Source organism: Pempheris klunzingeri, chromosome 24, assembly GCF_042242105.1.
Source record: "Pempheris klunzingeri isolate RE-2024b chromosome 24, fPemKlu1.hap1, whole genome shotgun sequence".
Lineage (NCBI taxonomy): Eukaryota > Metazoa > Chordata > Actinopteri > Acropomatiformes > Pempheridae > Pempheris > Pempheris klunzingeri.
In genome coordinates this window covers 11,169,203-11,187,791 of record NC_092035.1, presented here as the reverse complement: position 1 = coordinate 11,187,791, position 18,589 = coordinate 11,169,203, and the positions used below count along the sequence as shown (strand labels likewise).

Sequence of the window (18,589 nt, the reverse complement as noted above, 5' to 3'; positions counted from 1 at the left end):
GAGAGAGAGAGAAACAGTCATTTTCCCAATTGTATCAATAGTTTATTACATACTATCTCATAAAAACATGTTCAACTTTTTCCACATATAAACACCGCAAATTGGTACATTTACAAATCTTCAACCGTCCAAATTCATACAAAAAGGGAACACTGATCGATCAATACACAAGACGCTCTATTATTACAAGGACTGCATGTGTGCATGTAGAAATGTATGCATGGATGTAAGAGTCTGTCTGTTGATGGAAAGTCCAAATATTGCAGTCAAATTTTTGCTTTGTTCAAATATTCTATCAATCATGAGTTTGTATTAATGGAGACACATTTACAAGATAAATATTTTGGATATTAATCCGATTTAGGCACTAACTGGGTGATCACGATTTGAGCAACCTGACCAATCGATGGGTAATACTGAGAAACCACAGCAATTTACCAGCGTGTATGACTGTTCAAAGTAAACTGTTATCTACATCACAAACCGATTTCATAGTTGCATTACAGTTAGAGTTTAGTTTGAACCACAGAACAAAAAAAATTGTACCAAATATTCCTAGATCGCCCTAAAATAGCTCGTTTTTACTGTGTGAGTCTTAACACCAATCACAAATACACTCTGTATTTTTATTCTTTTTTTTGCCTCAATGCTAATTTGAAAAGTGAATCTAAAATGCTTGCGCACACACACACACACGCACACACACACACTCACACACACACATGCAAATAAATTAACATGAAAAAGTAAACAATTTCCAGAAAAAAAAAAGAATATTTTTGGTTTTGAGTTTTAAAATGTATTATGTAAATGCAAAAAAATAAATTAGCAGCTTAAATCATGGTACATTCACGTGAATTGTTTACTACTGAATTTAGTGACATGAACAAGGTTGCACAGTAGAAATGCTAATGATACACACGCTCCAGGCCGATCGTGCAGAGTGGAGATCAGTGTTAAAAACCATATATTAATGTGCAATTTCAGAGCTCACACTGGGACTGAGAAATTGTGCAATCAAAGAAAACCAAAGAACATCCCGTGTCCTTTCAGTGGATTAACAGTTTCTGAGCAGGCCTGACGTCACGGCGGTCTGCTTCTCGCTCTGTATGTCTGTGTGTGGTTATTTCATCTCAGAGCTCCCTTAATGTTGAATGTTGAAGTCTCCCGAAATAACACCTGGGCTGCCGTCTTCTCTTTAGATATTTTAGCCATATCCGGCCGTCTGCCCATCCCCTGTGCCTTAACCTGTGCCTCAGTAGGCAGGCTGACATTTTCCATACAGCGGTGGCTCACAGAGGAGGTAAGAAGCAAGAAGGTTGTTATTTTGCTTCGCTGTGGGCAGATCCATCCCCGCGCACTCGCGCCCGGTGCTGCGCTTTCGCCGCCATCTCACTTCGGGCTGGGAACGTGCGGCGCGGACCCAGACGCCGGGGACTGGGGCGAGCTCTGGTAGGTGCGCAGCAGCACCTTGTGCTTGGTGGCGCCCTCTGTGCGACGACACTGTTGTTCCACGAGGAACTCTTTGAGTCGACCGGAGGTGAAGGTGAGAGTCTGTCTCCTCAGCTTCATCAGGTAGGAGTCCTGTAGCCAGGCCTGCGCGAAGCAGTCTCGTGTAGTTGGACGAGCCCTGAAAACACACACAAATACACAGTACTTCATATTTTTCTTTCTTAAAGGTGAGTGTAAAATCTAATTCTGCTGCCACTCACCATGGGTAACTGCTCAACATCTTCTTGAGAAAGGCGGAGGCACTTTGGGACACATTTGGGTACAGTTTTGTCGGGTCAAACTTTGCCATCAGGATTTTGGATTCCACTTGCTGAGGGTCTTTATCTTCAAAGGGCAGCCGGCCGCTAAGCCTGATTGTTAATACGATTTAAAAGTCATTCAATTAGCAAAATGTGGCACTACTTTAACCATCCTACTTTAACAAAATGGGGCTATAAAATCATTTGTCTCATTGATTAAAATGTATGTTCTACAAGACGTGTTTTCCCACTGAACCTGGCCTTAAGAATTAAAGTTATTTAAAGTGATGTGAAACACAGACAAGTGAATTCCAAAAGGACGCTTCACTTACATGATGTGGGCGACAACTCCAACAGTCCAAATATCCGCAGGAGGACCAACCACTTCACCTTTTACCATCTCAGGAGCTTGGATTAGTCAAGAGGATGAACATTTTGATTCATGTTGTCATTTACATTGTTAGTGGATCTACTGAACTTGAAAAAGCAAATTTAGGACAAATGACCAATATCTGTACATGAAAGAAGTCAAGTACCCATGTACTCCAGCACGCCTGCCCCCGACTCCTGCTGTTTTAGGCTGAGGGGGCTGAAGCTCTGAGCGCTTCCAAAGTCCACAATCTTGATGGCGTTGAGGTTGGTCACCATGATGTTGTCGGGCTTGAGGTCCAGGTGGAGGATGCGGCGGTTGTGGAGGTACTCGACTCCCTGGAGGATCTGGACCAGGTAACCCACCACGTCGTCCTCAGAGTAACGGAACCTGTGAGCAGCAAAAGCAAACATTCATACATCTGTTCCATTTAAAATACATCAGGTTATTATTTCATGTTTATGGTCCAAAAAGAGATGGGGAGAGTTTTTTGACGATTTATTCCTTGATCTATCGTCACTAATGTTAACAAATGCACTGAAAGTAATATGGTAACTGTGGATCATTCATTGTTAATGCTCAAGTGGTGTTCCCCTTGGAATATTTTTGCTCTAGTTAGAACAGTGCGGTACCCTTCATCGCTCAAGATATCAACAGAATTAAACGGTCCTGTAATTACAATATGCGGCAGCAGAGGACACTGCTGCCACTGCTCTAAAGTTCCATAGCTCATCTTTGTGTTAACAGATAATGTATTTATTTGAGCTCTTAAAAATCTCAAACGATGCTGTTGCAAGTTTAAACAGACTGAAACTGTCTTATAATGGCCAGAGGCAAAAACAGGACAACTTCTAGCCTTGCACATTGAAGACTTATAAAGCCAAACAACACTTAGGGAAATCTTTCTTCTTCATGTACTAGTGATGCTTATATTCAGGAAAGTTATGTTCTTTTCTTTTCAGCAATCCGTCTTCAACTTCCTTTGGTGATTTAAATGGATATTCAGCTTTAAATCATTAAGAATATTAATATCATTAATGTTTTACAGAGCCATAGTTTAATTAAAGTGTCTGAAGAAACATAAATTGAACTAGGGTGCAGCTAGGCTTCATTTAAATTACTCATTGTTGGCTCATCCCTCCAAATGGACTGCACGGAGAAGGAAAAGGTCTTCTTTCTAGCTCCCTGCTATTTAAGTCTGCCTGAATTTGTGTATCTCAGTATGAGGTGACATATCCACCGTCCACCACCTACCTGTCTATGAGGCTGTACAGCAGCTCTTTACCGGTGCAGTACTCGGCCACGAGCACCAGGTAGCGTGGCGTGACGTAGGCTTCGTGCAGAGCCATGACCTTTTCATTGTGGAGGGATTTCAGGATCTCGTACTCCTTCAGGATTTCCTGCTTGTTCTCCTGGCTGTAGGGAATGATCTTCGCCATGTAGATTTTGCCCGTCTTGTTCTCACGGCACTCTCGGATGACTCCAAAACGACCCCTGGAAAAAAGCCATTTGAAGTTACCGCCCTAATCACCACCCCCCCTAAAACACAGGTCTGATCTTAATGCTTTCTGTGGTCTTGTTTCAAATCTGACTCACCTGGCTTTCTCTTCTAAGAAAGTGTAGGGTTTCTGTGGCACCCCCTGTCGTAGAGCAGTGGAGGGTGTAGTGCGTCCCGATGGTGTGCCTCTGGTGGGGGTACTGCCCCCATCACCAATGGGGCTGAGGCTGGAGGTCTGCAGCACTTGCGGGGAAAAGGAGACAGGGGTTGGGGCCACACGAGCTGTGACGGTAGTGGTGGGAACGTATGTGGGCACGGAGGCCACTGCTGGCTTGGTTGGTGTCGCTGGTGGGGTCACAAGAAGGAGTGGTGGTGATATTGGGGGGGTTTGGGTCATAGGAGACACCACGTTTACTGGACTCTGGGGTTTGGGGAGGACAAAAGGGGGAGGTGCTTTGACTGTGGGTGAAGAGGGAAGAGCGGAGCTTATTTTTGGAGCATCCTCAGATGCTGCAGATGGTGATGGGGGGTTTGTTGAGGGGCTGGAGGGCAGAGAGGACGGAGGGGTGGGAGCGACCGCCATTCTGGATGACGACGAAGCCGGAAGAGGCAAAGCAGCAGGGGGGGCTGCGTATTTTGGAGAGGTGGAGGTGGAAGTGATGATGGCGGAGGCAGCTGTTCTGGGAGCGCTGTTCTGGACTGGTTTTAGCGAAGGCACGGTCACTGAGGAGGTGACAGCTGGTGCAGGTGGAGCTGGGACGGTCTTCACGACGGCCAGAGCAGGTGAAGCTCCGTCAGCTGTGAAAACAGACAAAGAGAGCCACGCATGGAGCACAGGCACAGACTCACTACAATCATGTGCTGTGCATTTCACATAATCACCTGTCGAGTCCAGGCTGGCTGGAGCAGAGCAGTTGCTGTACGGCCCCTGTCCCGCCTTGTTGGTGCAGGCAACACGGAACTTAAACGTGCCCCCTGCTGGTAGATCTGTGACATTGTAGTAGCAGTCGACAACTCCGGTGGCTACAGTCAGCCAGTTAGAATCACCTGCACAACAGGGGGAAAAGAAAGAAATGTGCTTTAAATGATGTTGCTGTGATCTTTATGGACAGTGCATAGAGCCATATATGCACATTTGTGCACATTTAAGTATGCACAGTGGATTTATGTGTATGTTAAGTGAAATTATAATAAGGAGAAACTAGATTCTTGAGGGAAAAGTAAAAGTAAAAATGGGAAAATAAACTCTGATTTTCTGTTTCCTTCGAATGGTAAACGTCATGTTGTAGTTCACAGATTAACCACCAGGTGGTGATGCTGACAGATTGATGAGAATCTGGACATGCATATGGATAAAAACAAAGATTTGAAACGATACACAACATAAATTATGTACATGCAAACACGTTATCTGTCACAGAATCTTATTTCTTAGGCAGGCCTGACTGAAACTGTAAATTAGGTAGTAATGTGCTTTTCTGTGCATACCTACATCAATACTGAGATTGCATTTGGACTGAGATGACAAGGCAATACATGCCAAAATAAAATGTATGTATCTAAGTTCAATAAATATTCACAAACTGTGTTACTCCAAGTTTCTGTGACTTTATTTTCATCCACCACATTATGAGACAATGATGACTCATCGCGCATAATGACTAAAATCTTTGACAGCGGCACTGGCACAGTCACTTTCCCCTCATGGACTGACTCATTTTCTCTGTCTAACCGGTGTCTATGGATTTGGAAACTTATTTCTCAGAGCATTCTCCAAATTCTGCACAAAGCCAAACATTGTCAAAGCTTTTCAAACACTGCTACCTCCAAGGAGCTTGAAATCCTGGATTTTAATTTCATTTTTCCTCATGCGGCCACACACATCATTCTGACAATAGTGTACAAAGGGAATGTAGTTTTAAAACCAGACAAATTAAACAACTAAACAAATAATCGCAAAGCGTTTTACTTTAACTTTAAAACGAGAGCGTGTTTCTTTGGATGAGCTGAATGCCATTAAATGATAAATAACAGAATAAATGTAGTGAGGGGAGCATGCATGGTTTGTTCAATGTCATTACTCCTTATTATTACCTTCTGTCTTTCTTTCCAGGGTGTAGCTGCATGGAGACTTGGTGTCTGCTGGCTTCCAGAGCACCAGGGCTGTGTTGTTGTAAGTCTGGGGGACCTCAGGGGTGCCTGGCCGTTTTGGGACACCTTCAGAGGGATGGGAAAAGGGAAGAACAAATTAGATGAGTGTGCACTGGCATGCAGAGGCACATAACAGATCATCATAGACTTGAGTGAAGCTCTCCAGTGGTCAGTAGATACGACTGTGGTCATACTGGGCCGTTCATATTGTGTGAGAGCTGGCGGTCAGCAAACATTATGGGTATAAACAGTGAAGATATTCCTCTGGCTTTTTTTTGTGTATGTGATTTTAAGGGGGTGCATGTGGACAGGTTCATTGTAGGGTGTGCATGTTTTTACAGTGTGATTACAACAGGGTCTTGTGTTGTTTGTGGTCTCAGTATGAGCATGTGTGCACGATTGAACTGTGTTAAGTGTAATATGTGATCTAATGTCTTTTGTGTTGATAATGTTTGATTTCTATAGCTGTGGTTGACCTGTTTAATCATCAATACTCATGCTTAATGTTCATTTTGTTCCCAGCAAACTACATATTTTAGTGTTCACGGGGAAGATCCTCTACATTACAATTTACTTTACCATTCTATAATAGAAATCAGTCACACACTATGTTACAAATTACACTCATTCAGATTCAAAACACCAAAGAAGAAAAGACAAGGTGTTCATTTTCTCAAGCCCAGGGTACAAAAACAATCCAAAGGGTGGTTTGAGTTTTGTCGTGACATCAAACCAAAGTTGACACAACTGGTGTCGTTCCATAATTTCAAAATGTTTTTCCCATTAAGCCTGCGCACCGGCACAGTGGAGCCAATGCTTCGGGCGAGATAAGATGTCTGAAGTATTTTTCACACTGCTGATAGATTATCAAGGGGAGACAAATAGCATCAGTGGCTGAGATTAGTGTGTCCAAAGTACAATTGATAGCACCTGACATTTGAGAAATATATTCTCCACCGAAGCCACAAAAAGTATCGTTGTTTTTGTTGTATTCATGAGCAGAACCTATGAATAGTGTGTAATGAGAACAACAGTTCGTGCAAAGGCATGACTGCAGTCTTGAGTACGGCTGCTTTCGAAGTGCAGGAAGCATCATTTGTTCCTATTAGATGATGAATATGAGAAAATCCAAAAATCCATTAAATTAATCTACTGTAAAGTTAATCTGCTGACATTAATATTCATTTCGGCTACATTAATATTCACGCCACTGTTCCAGCAATTAAAATCAAATTATAGAAAATATATCACAATATGATGATAATTACTGTACGTCCATGAAAGGCAAACGAGCCCTGTGCTGTAATTTGTATCGTCAACATTAATGAATATGATTTAAGACTCCCAACTCCTATTTTCCCTGAATATGTGCTAAACCAGCTACTCACAAGCAATGGACAAAGTGCAGGAGGTGGTGATGGTAGCGATGGGGTTTGTAGCTACGCATTCATAGACTCCATCGTCTTTCCGGCTGGACTTCATGATCATAAGAAGCTGCCTGCCGTCCGGGTGGGAGACCAGGCTGATTCTGTCATCCACCTCCAGCGGTTTCCGATCTGGAATACGCAAAGAATTTAAGCAACTGAGCCGCAGTTTCTGGATCAAACTATGATAACATCAAAAAGAAATGTGTGAGATACCTTTCATCCATGCAATTTCTGGATGTGGACTTCCAGCAGGGAGGCAGCTAACAGTGACAGGTTCCCCCTCGAGTAAGACGTGGTCTTTTAATTTGATGTGGAACACAGGGGCGAAGTCTGAGGCAGAGCGGACAAACTGCTGGCTTTTTGATAAACCCTCTTCTTTGGGGACAGATGAAGGCAAATCAGACTGGGAGGGGGTTTTGTCTTTCTTGCCCCTCGTCAAACCCCACCTGTCCCATCGTGATCGCCTGTCACTCTCTGAGGCTTTTTCGGATTGGACGCTAGACGCGGATTCGATTGATTCCTTGGACGCACCGGTGCCGGTTTGCTTTGCTAGTTGATTCTCGGGGATGCCCATTCCTTTGAGTCCTCGCCCCTCAGATTGGGAATGACGGTGGCGGGTGAACAGGGGCGTCTTTTGCCCCTCTGCATCCCCTTTTCTCTCCTCAGATTGGCTGCGGATTTTCGTGGATATTCCTGCCAGTTTGTTCTCAAACCTATGCCGCATTGCCAGGACAGGGGAATCAGTGACTTTCTTTAAATCCTTTTGCAGCAGCTCTTTCTGACTTCCCTCAGCTTCCTTATCCTTCCTCTCCTCCGACTGGGTCCTTATTTTGGCAGAGATTCCTGCCACTTTAGACTCAAACTTGCGCCTCATAGCAGAAACCGATGACTCCTCAGCTTTTCTTTGTTCTCTCTCATCCTGCTGTCTCTGCGTCCCTGCACTGCTCAGCTCCTTAGTATCCAGGGACTTACTGCGTCCAATAGCCCAGGAAACCCTCTTGCTTACGGCAGCTTCCTGCACATCCTGCTGCTTTTCCTCCTTTGGTTTCTCACCCTTCTTATCAACGGACGTTGACCTCTTTGCCCGCAAGGAAAACCTCCCAATCAGACCGAGGCCTGTTTCCTGATCTTCCTCCCTTAAATCTTGAACAGATTTGGATTTCTCCTGTAGTCCTTTGGATACCATTTCAAGAGGCGCCCCCCTTGCCCCTGGCCTGTAAACTTCCTCACCCCCCTCGGTCACCTTCCGGGTTAGCACAGGTGATTTCTCCTCTGATTTATTTCTGGTCAGCTTTCGGAGGCCACGGGTCAAAGATGATTCCCGCTTCTTAAACCTGGCTTCAAAGACCTCCTCTGAGTCAATGTCTTTGATGTCTGATCTGAGCACCGGCTGGCGGGGGGTGGCAGGAAGATCAGGGTTTGACGATGTGAAAACAGAACCAGGAGATCGATCACCGGTTGCTACTCTGGCAAATACTGCTGCATGTTCAGGTAATGTGGGGGTATCTGAGGACTTTGTATCAGCTTTCGTGGCTGCAGCAGATTTATCTTCTGACTGGGATGTTTGTGACGGTGCTGAAACAGCTTGAATGGCACGAGCGTACGCAGATGACGTTTTACTACTTGTTTCCTTGTCTCTCTTTATATCGTTTTCATTAAAATGTAACTCCTGATTTTCTTTCCTCTCTTCTTCTTCGTCATCTTCCTCTATTACAATTATGGGAGTAATTACAGAAGGGGATCTAGAATCAGATTCTACTTCTGCCTTATCTAACTGGATTTTGGTCCTTTTCTCTGTTATCTCATCCAAATCACTGTCATTCAAACTGTGCATATTCTCATGGTCTTGTTGGTCCAATCTTCCTGGTGTCCTATTTATAGGTGAAGCAGACTCCAGTGTTGTTTGTTCTGTTAGTGCGGACATTGAGGTTGCCTCCTGGAGCTTCTTCCCTTCTATGCTACCATTGCCCACCGATGGGATCTCTAAGGGGGCTCCAAACCTGCGGTGCAAAGGCATGGGCTCAGAATCCCCCTGAGTGAAGGAGGCGCTTTTACGAAAAACTTTGGTCTTTGGCATGTCCTCTCCAGGATTCTCAGATGACGCTGCTCTGGTGAGTGTTGATGGCCCTGCTCTGGATTTCCTCAAATTCCGATCTAGAGATCCCGTTCGCCCCTCATCTTCCATGCCAAGCGTTTCAAACAAGGGCCCTCGCAGGCCGCTCATCTTTTTGTCCATGCTTCCTCCCCTGAGCAACCGCTGCCTCATCAGTTCTAGTTTTAAGGCATAATCCTCTTGGCTTAATTTGGACGCTCCGGGGCTCGGGCTGCGATTGGGTAGTTCCATAGAAACAGCCTTTTTCAGGCTCTTTTTACTTGCCTCTGGATCCTTGTTGGCATTTTCCTCTTCTGGGTCAATGTGCAGAACAAGTGCTGAATCAGCAGAGCTGCCTCTCCTCATCGTAGCCCGCCTGGCTTTTGTCTGTGAATCATCTGACTCCACACTCAATCCTTTTTTAAGGGGAGCTCGATTAGTCTTTTCCATTTTCTCCTCATCTGGGGTTTCCTCTTCATCGTTCACCATTTTACTAGGCCCTCCTGTCATATCCGCGATCTCCATGTTGTCCTTTTTCCTTGTCCCATTAGCAGCAGCGCTGGGCCATACAGTCACATCTTCGTCCCCTGGGATCTCATTAAGAGAGACCCTGGAACCAGAGAAGACCATGGACAGCGGCATAGGAATAAAGGGAAGCTCATCCACATCTGCATCGGAGTCAGAGGAGGAGGAGGGTGGCGGGGAGTCTTCTTTTAAATGCCGTGCCACAGCGATGGAGACGTGGCTGGATGAGTCATTCAAAAGCTCTGGGATGGACCGCATCACCATCTTGGATTTGTAGCTGATAAGGGAGCGCTGAAAAGAGGCAATAAAGGACAGTGTGAGATAGTTTAATTCTATATTTCTCTACATTATATGCAAACTCCCCAGTGTCCAGAGTCAATAACACAACTCAGTTTGGGTGTGACAAGGTAAACACAGGCATGACTCCTACAATGAATTGACAACCTCTTAGCCATCAACCTCTTTCCAATTACAAACTGCCTCAATATGATTGCAGGGCATCAGGCTTTATTAAATTATCAAGTATTTTGCTCCTCTCCTGAAAGTGCTTTCAGAAAATGATTCAATCAAAGTTAATGGGCAGCTTCTGTCTAGCAGTACTTGTCTGACAGTGTTTGTCGGTCTTGATTGACATCGACTAAAACCTTAATATCTAAATGAAAATCTCCAGTGATAGAAAGCATTATATCTGTAATCTTTATGGAAAATCTTAAGGATCAAGGATCGCTTAATTCAGGAGTTTGGGGAATGTTGGACTGATCTAAACTATCTCTAAGGGAGCCAATGTGAGTTATTCTGGTATAAAACACTACTTTAGTCTATAACTAGGCTTACTCACTGTCTGGGAATCTGCCCTTGGAGTCTCTATGTGTCTCAGTGTAATGCATGTCTGCCAATTTGTCATCCACAATGGCTTACCTGCCATCGCCTTCTCGACAACACTTGCTTCAGCATAGCTGTGCTGATGCTCTTGCTCGTTGGTGACTGCGAGACAAAAAGAGGGGGAGTCACCGCTGAAGTTAGTAGAGATATAAATCCAAATCCTATCACGCTTTGAAATGTTTAAGGCTGAATGATCTATTATCTAAATGACAAATTACCTTGAACCAAGGATGACGAAGGCACTCGATGGCACTGGGCCTCCTAGGAGAGGGGAAAACGTCCATATGAGGAAGGAGAACGCTATCAGACGCTATCAAATGGAGTGATGGTTTGTCAAAATTATATGTATTTATGGTAAAAGATCGAGTCATTGAGATGCTTACAGTCTGTCCACCACCAGAAGCTTTATGACAAATCCCTTCGCTTCTTTGCAGAGGTCAGAAAACATGCTCTCCTCAAACGCCACGTTGTAGTTACGGATGTTTAAGGCAGTCGCTCTGTCATTCTCACCGGCGAAAGGAGACACGCCAGTCAGGCTAAGAAAAAAAAAGAAAATATGTAATTAGTTTTATTCCAGTAAGATTTCAGTACTTGTTCAATTACATCAAAAATATAAAAATACATATTGTCTGACAGAGCACTCTAATAACATACCAGAGGTAAGTGATGACTCCAACAGGCCTGTGGGAGAGCAGGACAGACGAATAGTGGATTTGCAGGAACAACATAAAACCACACAAAAGACAGAGTTTTTATATTGCTGCAGATAACAAAGCGCCTGCCATGTGTAATCACTTCTCCTCACTGGAGAACAGGTGGCTCACCATATGTCTGTTGCTGTGGAGACGGGAGTTTGGTTAACAATCTCTGGTGCGACATATTCTGGCGTGCCGTATTTGCAGTAGTGCTCCTCAGAAGCCTCCAGTTTTATGGCATTACCGAAGTCACAAATGCGGATCTGGTCACTTCCAGGACTTGCCATCAAAATATTTTCTGGCTAGAGGAGAGTGCAGCCGAAACAACAGTGTTAGGTGTGTTTTCCTGTAAGCTCAGTCAAATAAATTAGTTGCAGCACCAGAAGTGGGATGGACAGATACCTTCACATCAAGGTGGGCAATGTTTTTTTGGTGAAGATAACGAAGACCTTCCAAAATCTGCTGAACAGCACTGCGAATCTGTGGAGAAACATGAGGGAAAGAAGTTAAAAGTCATGTTACATAATGATGGCGCAGTGCAGCCAGGAGAAGCTCACAAACCTCCACTTCCTTGACTGTTGTTTTTTTGGCCATCCTCTCCAGCATCTCCTCGTGACATCTTCACACGATAGTTGAGGAAAAAAACACGGAGCTGTGACTTGACTGCACAGTCCAAGCGATAGGCGAACGTGAAATGAATTATAAATGAGCAAAACTCCCACACATCCTATCCGGCTAATTCCACTCTTTAGCGATGACTCAGAGAGAAAGAGCTGCGCTGTGCTTCATTCATGCCTCCAGGGGACTGCAGAAGACATTAGGATTAATGCTATGGCTCTTTAATGTCCTTGAGATGCCTCTAAGTGCACTTCTTCACAGTGAGGCAGATAAAAAATTTAAAGAAAATTGCAGGAAAGGCAGCGAAAGAAAAAAAAAAAAAAGATCTGTTGTAGCAATTCTGTGTCGAATCAGGTAACTAACAGAAAAAGTACGACACTTCCTATCACTGAAAATAAAATTGCACTGAAAGGATACAACTCTGTGACGAGCACCACCATGTTCTTCTTCTCAAAGGCATCGTGGAAATAGAGAACCCTCTCGTTGTCCAGCTCAGACAGCAGGTCCATCTCTCGGAGGGCCAAGGCTTTCCTCTTGCCTCGTGCGGAGATGAACTTGGCAGCAAACTCGGTCTTCCCCTTTTTCTGAGTCAACCTCTTCACGTAGGAGACGGAACCCCTGTGTCAGACAGCGGAAACGTTTTTTAGGGTCATGTATACCAAATAAATAGTTTGTTAATTCATTTTAACGGACTTATTATTCCATTGAATAGTCCGGCAATTCAAGGGAGGAGGGGGGATGTCTCTTTTTTTCATCATCAACCAGCTGGAGTGACCTCGCTCTCAGCGACAGACTATTGTTAGAGCACGGAAGTTCATTCTTGACCTTCTTGAACAGCATGTCCGATGAAATAATGTCAGTGCAAATGTCAGCTCATTAGCTTTTCAGAGCTTTTAACCAAATCACTGCAGTTGGAGGCTCAGGAAAGCTGGTGAATTTGAGCTTTGAGCTCAGATTACTTTGATACACATTTCTATTGTTTAATTGAATCCTCTTTAAAGAGTGACTTTACACCGGGCTGAGAAGCACAGTTTGGCTGCCTCTATGTTGGAAAGGAGTATGAAATTAAATGACATCATGGCTAATCTAATAGTGGTATTCAAATGTTTATGAACTAGGGATGATGGGATATCTGAAGGTTGTGGTAGATGCAACAAAAAAGCTCTGACTGTATTTAAGGAGTAGCCGACAGAATACTACTTTAGAAGATTTAACCAATAAATTACTGACAGTTTTCTCCTTTTGATAATCATTTCTCCCTTGCAAGAGGTGGAAGAGACAAATCAATTCTCATTGGATGTTTTTCTTTGGTGTTAAGAAGCAGAAATCAGAATCTGAATCCCATTCCAGTTTGCTACTCTGCTCAGTAACCAAAACACATCTATTGGTGGAAAAAAAGATTGAACCGTCTGCCTATTTTGTTCCAAATGCTCTATAATTCACAGCAAATGTCTCCACCAAGTCAGACCAAAGCAAATCATCTCTCAGCTAATGTGTTCACTCCACTCAGGCTGGTGACTCATCTCTCACTTCTGTCTGCTGTTGTTAAGCAGGTGCGACTCTGCGCCCTCCCACGGCCCGACCATCAGCGCTTGAACGGCCATTAACGCAGATGCACTCGTGTGAAGGGATGCGAGACAGCATGAGTGTGCTTTCAGTCACGAGCGTACGCTCTCACCTCCCTATCTCTTTGTGGATATCATAGTAATCCGTCAAGCGCCTCATCTTCCTCAGAATGGTTCCCTCATCCTCCATTGGCTCTGCTGCTTCTTTTCGTTCTGCAGGGAGCACAAACACAGGCATTTCAATGCATGCGTGTGTGTGTGTGTGTGTGTGTGTGTGTTTGGCTGTACATGTGTGCCAGCATAGTGACAGATGGTTTCATATTGTAGTCTCGAATGGTCTGCCCATATGGTGCAGATTTAGAGGTGCAATCTTCAACAACTAGCTTATACTGGACGTGTCCTGCATCAGCACGTGGATACGACCTGATGTAAATGGTAAAGGTCAACAGCACATGGAGGAAAAGCCTGTTGGTGAACCATTATTTGGAACAGGTTAAATTACTATTTGATTGATTCTCAGTGCAGAACTGATGAAGACTTTAGCACAAAAAGATGCCACCTCCTCGTATGTCTCTTCATTTTCTCGCATAATTAAAATACTTATTACCAGGATTAACTAATCTACATGCAAAGTATGTTGGTGCATACAGTATTGTTGGAGTTTAGCCGGACTACAGACCTGTATGAACCGTGAGTTCAGCCTTGCAGGAGTTGGGGCCGGCCAGGTTCTTTGAAGTGCAGGTGTACACACCAGAGTGCTCGGGGCGAGCGTTGAGGACGACCAGGGAATACTCTGGGTCATCGTACACAAATGTGAAGTGGCTGCTCTCAGAGAGAAGCACATCATCCTGCAACAGACCAATCAACCAATCAATTAATATTTTAGATTACACTAATAATGCTGTCATATTTTCGCCAGCATTTGCAATTTCCTGGCTGTTGTGCTGCACCACTGCAAACAAAGTCTGTAAACAGTATCATAGACATCCTGATATTAAAAAAACAGCATAGATGATCATTTTTGCATACATCATACCTTATACCACAGAATATCTGGGTCTGGTTTCCCTTCAACAACAACCGCCAGACGAGACGTCTCCCCAACGTGCACGTCCACATCCTCCATGATGGTTTCAAACTTCGGAGGCACTGTGAAAGAAAAGAAGTAAATAAGACGCAAAGAGAAATCAGAGGTGGTAAGGCATTTCATTTATGGATACCTAAAACATTATGGACAGCATAAGTAATTACTTGCTGTCTTCATGCGGTTTAAAGTAATTTCCCTAATATGCTTTATAGCTGTAAGCTATATTCTACTTTTTATGTTGTTCTGGTCACAGTAAACATTCCGAATAGATACAGAAGCTCCCTGAGGACGCAAACGCTTCAGTACAATTATGTAAAATACCTTAATCCCAACAATAAAGAGGCAGCAGATGCAAGAAAGGAAAGTGTTCACTTCAGAGTCTTCATTATGAAACACTAATGTCATTTTTAGAGGAGCTACTTCAAGAACAAGCAAAGCTCAACTCAAATTACAAACAGCTTCCTCTTGCTGGCATTTGCTGCTGCCAGGAGTAAGTAGTAAGTTCTTTGGATTCAAGCTGAAAAGCTAAATTTATCGTGTGGTGCTGTGCCTGGACTAAACTGACCTGCCATGGCCAGCTGCAGCGTGCAGAGGTCACTGCCAAACTGGTTGCTGGCTGTGACCACCAGCTGACCGATGTCGGCGCTCCTGACTCGCTGGAGCTTCAAGGTGTGCTGATCGTCGTCTGGCATGCTCATCTCATACGTCCCTGGTTTGTTGACCAACACCACCCCCCTCCTGGGTGAGACAGAGGCAACACAGCACTGTTGGAGCTGATGCTGAATATGAAAGGATCCTCTCATATTGACATTTTGAGTTTGCATTGAAAGTGAATTTTTGGTACAAGTGCACCAATAAATGACAAGAGAACAAAGCTTTTCTGTAAGAAACTGCAGAACTCCGCAGAGAACATGTGCTTGAATGTTAAATGCTAGATTCAATCAAAGCGATGGGAACCGCTGCACAGTGGTGCCTCTCAGTACTCGTCCTGTGGATCTACACTCCCGCTATTCTTCTTTAATCTGCATCTGCTTACATGTTCCATTCCAATTTATAAAAACAGTCCCAGATGACAATAGAGATGGGATGAAAACCAGCAGTGCTGAAGCTCCTGAGAGACTTCTGCAGGGGGTTCCTCTGTTTGAAATGAGCTTCCTGCACTCAAGAAATCAGACAGTGTTTAAACAAAGAGTCCACACTCATCGACTCAGCACCGGCTTGTGCACAACCTCAGTTGCAATCTTGCTTGCTTGTGTTACTTTTGCACTAACAAAGAAACCTCTCTGCACATACAAACCTGTAATATGTCACCAGAGATAGAGGAACTAACCTTTTCCAGGTGACAACTGCATGCACATGGTTCAGCGTGATGGTGATGCTCACAGGTTGATTCTCAACCACGTAAATAATGTCAGGTTTGTCCAAAATGATTGGTGCTTTCCTCAGATACGGTCCTACACGGGGAAAAGATTTTAAAACACGTCAGCTAATAGAACTTAAATTGCCACCACTGGTGAAAATCTACTTGTAAGGTGATAATATTAAGGCCTTCCTCAGCTCTGTTACCTCTGTCCACGAGCTGAACCAGGTCTGTAGAGGGTGATGGTTTGCTCGATGTCTTCCCGGTGGACGTCAGGACTCTGAAAGCATAGCGGACTCCCTTGGACAGGGAGGTGACGGTGTAGTTGGTCTCCCTCAGGTTAGATGCTACGACAGACCACTGGATAGAGCCTAAAGGCTGCTGCTGGACCACATACAGCAAGGAGCCGACATCTGCAGACACAAAGGGTGTTTAGTCACTTCACCTAGAGCCCACGGTGATGCAGAGAGACTAGAAGTTTGTTTTATTTTCAAATCTGTAAAGTGTTTTCTACAAATGTAAAAACAACATTGGCATCATAGAAACATAATGAACCTACTAAGTGAAGGGTCGAGCCTCTTTGGTCTCTTCCAGCTGAGGCTTATAGTTTTTCCCGTGATGGCCTCTATCACTGGCGGGCCATCCGGAGGGTCGGGAACAATGTCTGTTTTTAAATAAATAAGTGCATAAATACATAAATCATTTCAAGGGAATTACTGTATTCTCAAAACTAGCGTCAGACACTAGGCCTCCATCTCTACCTGTGATGTATAGATGTGCATAGCAGGCTGCTTTGCCCACTCTATTGGAGATAACAGCCTTGTAGACGCCCCCATGAGCGTGACAAGCGCTCCGAATGACCAGACTGTGGACATCCCTGTCTGAAGAACAGACACACAACTTTCTCATTGACTATCTCCCCTCCCAAAAAACAGCTTAGCTTTGTTCACACTCGGGCTCTTTTGCTTACACTGGGTCATTTTGCGTTCCTCGCTGCTCTCAATACGCTTGCCGTTGTGGTACCAGCCGATGGTTGGGTAGGGCAGGCCCGCCACCTTGCACTTCAGCACAGCCTCTTTGCCTTCAATCACCTCCACATCAGCCAGAGGTTTGACAAAGTCTGGCATTGTCCTCTTCTCCACCTCGCTCTCCAGCACTTCGGGCTCCTCAGGGATGGAGGGCATCTTCTCTAACTTGGCCCTGGAGGAGGGAACGAGTGATTGATTTCAAAAGCCTGGCAACGACCACTGAAAGATTGACAGGTTCATTTCATTTTTGTCGTGTGCCTCCACGTGCCCGAAGCAAATTTTCTTTCCCCTTGAAAATAAAAATGCCCGACTTTTACACTGGTCGCTTGTTTTTCCTTTTTCAAAGCCTGTAAAATGACACAATGACTCACAGAGATCCATACGAATCATTTCTCTTACATGTGAGAGGAGATGGCAGCTCGAGGTTCTTGCATGTAGAGCTCAGCGGTGCATTCCGATTTCCCGTGAATGTTTTGAGCGATTGCCGTGTAGAAGCCTTCTGTGTCACCGCTAACGTGGGTGATGACAAGTGAGTGACGACCCCCCTCTTGGAGGATGCGAACATTATCGCTCTCCTCCACTCTCGTCTCTGACGGAACATTAGTGTGAAGAAGAAAAAAATCAAAAATGAAACAAGGCTGAGGAGTTCATGGCTGTTGTGTTATCTAGAAAACCACACATCAGACGCAGCACTGCAGATTCTTACCAAAATGCGTCCACGTGACTCGTGGAACAGGTGATCCGCTCACCTTACAGTCAAACCGCGCAGTGCGACCTTCGATGACCTCCAGAATGTCCAGCTTACGGGTGAACAGAGGCTCCTTGGATGGTGTGACCCTCAGGTTTGTGCTTGAGGTCAACTCCTCTGTAAATGCAGTGACATATCACTTAGAAACAAGGTTCAGCTTCACTTATGTGACATTTATTTCTTTTTTAATCACTCGTTTTTACTTTTTGCCTCATTATAATTCAATTAATTAGATCCAGGTCAAAAACTAATCACTTCGCCCTTGGTAACCGGACTCAAAATCAATCAACATATATTTGAGTGATCCAGATTAAAGGCAAATCTGTTGGTTTGAACAGAAACAAACACGATCATAACCTCCTTGCCAAAACAGCGAACAACAGATATGAATATGTGTTTTTCCATCCTCTCTTAAAGAAAACAGAGGTAACAGTGTTTGTAGTTCACCTTTGGCAGTGCTCAGCTTGCAGGTGTAAGTTCCACTATCATCCTCGTGCACTGAGTTCAGGAGGAGGCGGCACCTGTAAAAGCACAAAAAAAAAAAAAGTTGTTGTTCTGAAAAATTCTGTTCTTTTTCACCTATATTTATATTTTTTTGTAGATATTTTCTTTTATTCTCCATCCAATGTAAATACCCCCTGCCCCCCCCCTGTGAACTGTACAGTCTTTCCAGTCTATTTTGCACTGCCCATGAGAGCTGCTGTTTTTATTTAAATTTCGTTGTGCTTCTTCCACAATGACATTAAAAGAATTCTGATTCTGATTCTGATTCACAACAGGATAGCAGGTTAG

The 18,589-nt window shown here is 44.2% G+C and overlaps 1 protein-coding gene across 1 annotated transcript in view; it reads right to left on the bottom strand.

The window, feature by feature from the left end:
• Window positions 1-32: 32 nt before the first annotated feature.
• The window catches only part of spega (striated muscle enriched protein kinase a), a 41,540-nt gene continuing 22,983 nt past the window's right edge, over window positions 33-18,589 (bottom strand). The window contains exons 12-41 of the mRNA XM_070855324.1: window positions 18,245-18,318; window positions 17,756-17,914; window positions 17,449-17,638; window positions 16,992-17,221; window positions 16,783-16,902; window positions 16,581-16,685; window positions 16,228-16,434; window positions 15,992-16,115; window positions 15,227-15,399; window positions 14,611-14,723; window positions 14,254-14,422; window positions 13,688-13,787; window positions 12,427-12,627; window positions 11,953-12,010; window positions 11,794-11,871; window positions 11,521-11,693; window positions 11,351-11,377; window positions 11,080-11,232; window positions 10,915-10,957; window positions 10,733-10,798; window positions 7,411-10,105; window positions 7,159-7,326; window positions 5,714-5,836; window positions 4,502-4,666; window positions 3,718-4,417; window positions 3,376-3,615; window positions 2,288-2,511; window positions 2,084-2,159; window positions 1,713-1,862; window positions 33-1,630 (exon numbers count right to left, since the gene is read on the bottom strand). Of these exons, the coding sequence (XP_070711425.1) occupies window positions 1,393-1,630; window positions 1,713-1,862; window positions 2,084-2,159; window positions 2,288-2,511; window positions 3,376-3,615; window positions 3,718-4,417; window positions 4,502-4,666; window positions 5,714-5,836; window positions 7,159-7,326; window positions 7,411-10,105; window positions 10,733-10,798; window positions 10,915-10,957; window positions 11,080-11,232; window positions 11,351-11,377; window positions 11,521-11,693; window positions 11,794-11,871; window positions 11,953-12,010; window positions 12,427-12,627; window positions 13,688-13,787; window positions 14,254-14,422; window positions 14,611-14,723; window positions 15,227-15,399; window positions 15,992-16,115; window positions 16,228-16,434; window positions 16,581-16,685; window positions 16,783-16,902; window positions 16,992-17,221; window positions 17,449-17,638; window positions 17,756-17,914; window positions 18,245-18,318 (7,342 nt within the window). The 3' untranslated portion in view covers window positions 33-1,392. The remainder of the gene's footprint in view (window positions 1,631-1,712; window positions 1,863-2,083; window positions 2,160-2,287; window positions 2,512-3,375; window positions 3,616-3,717; window positions 4,418-4,501; window positions 4,667-5,713; window positions 5,837-7,158; window positions 7,327-7,410; window positions 10,106-10,732; window positions 10,799-10,914; window positions 10,958-11,079; window positions 11,233-11,350; window positions 11,378-11,520; window positions 11,694-11,793; window positions 11,872-11,952; window positions 12,011-12,426; window positions 12,628-13,687; window positions 13,788-14,253; window positions 14,423-14,610; window positions 14,724-15,226; window positions 15,400-15,991; window positions 16,116-16,227; window positions 16,435-16,580; window positions 16,686-16,782; window positions 16,903-16,991; window positions 17,222-17,448; window positions 17,639-17,755; window positions 17,915-18,244; window positions 18,319-18,589) is intronic.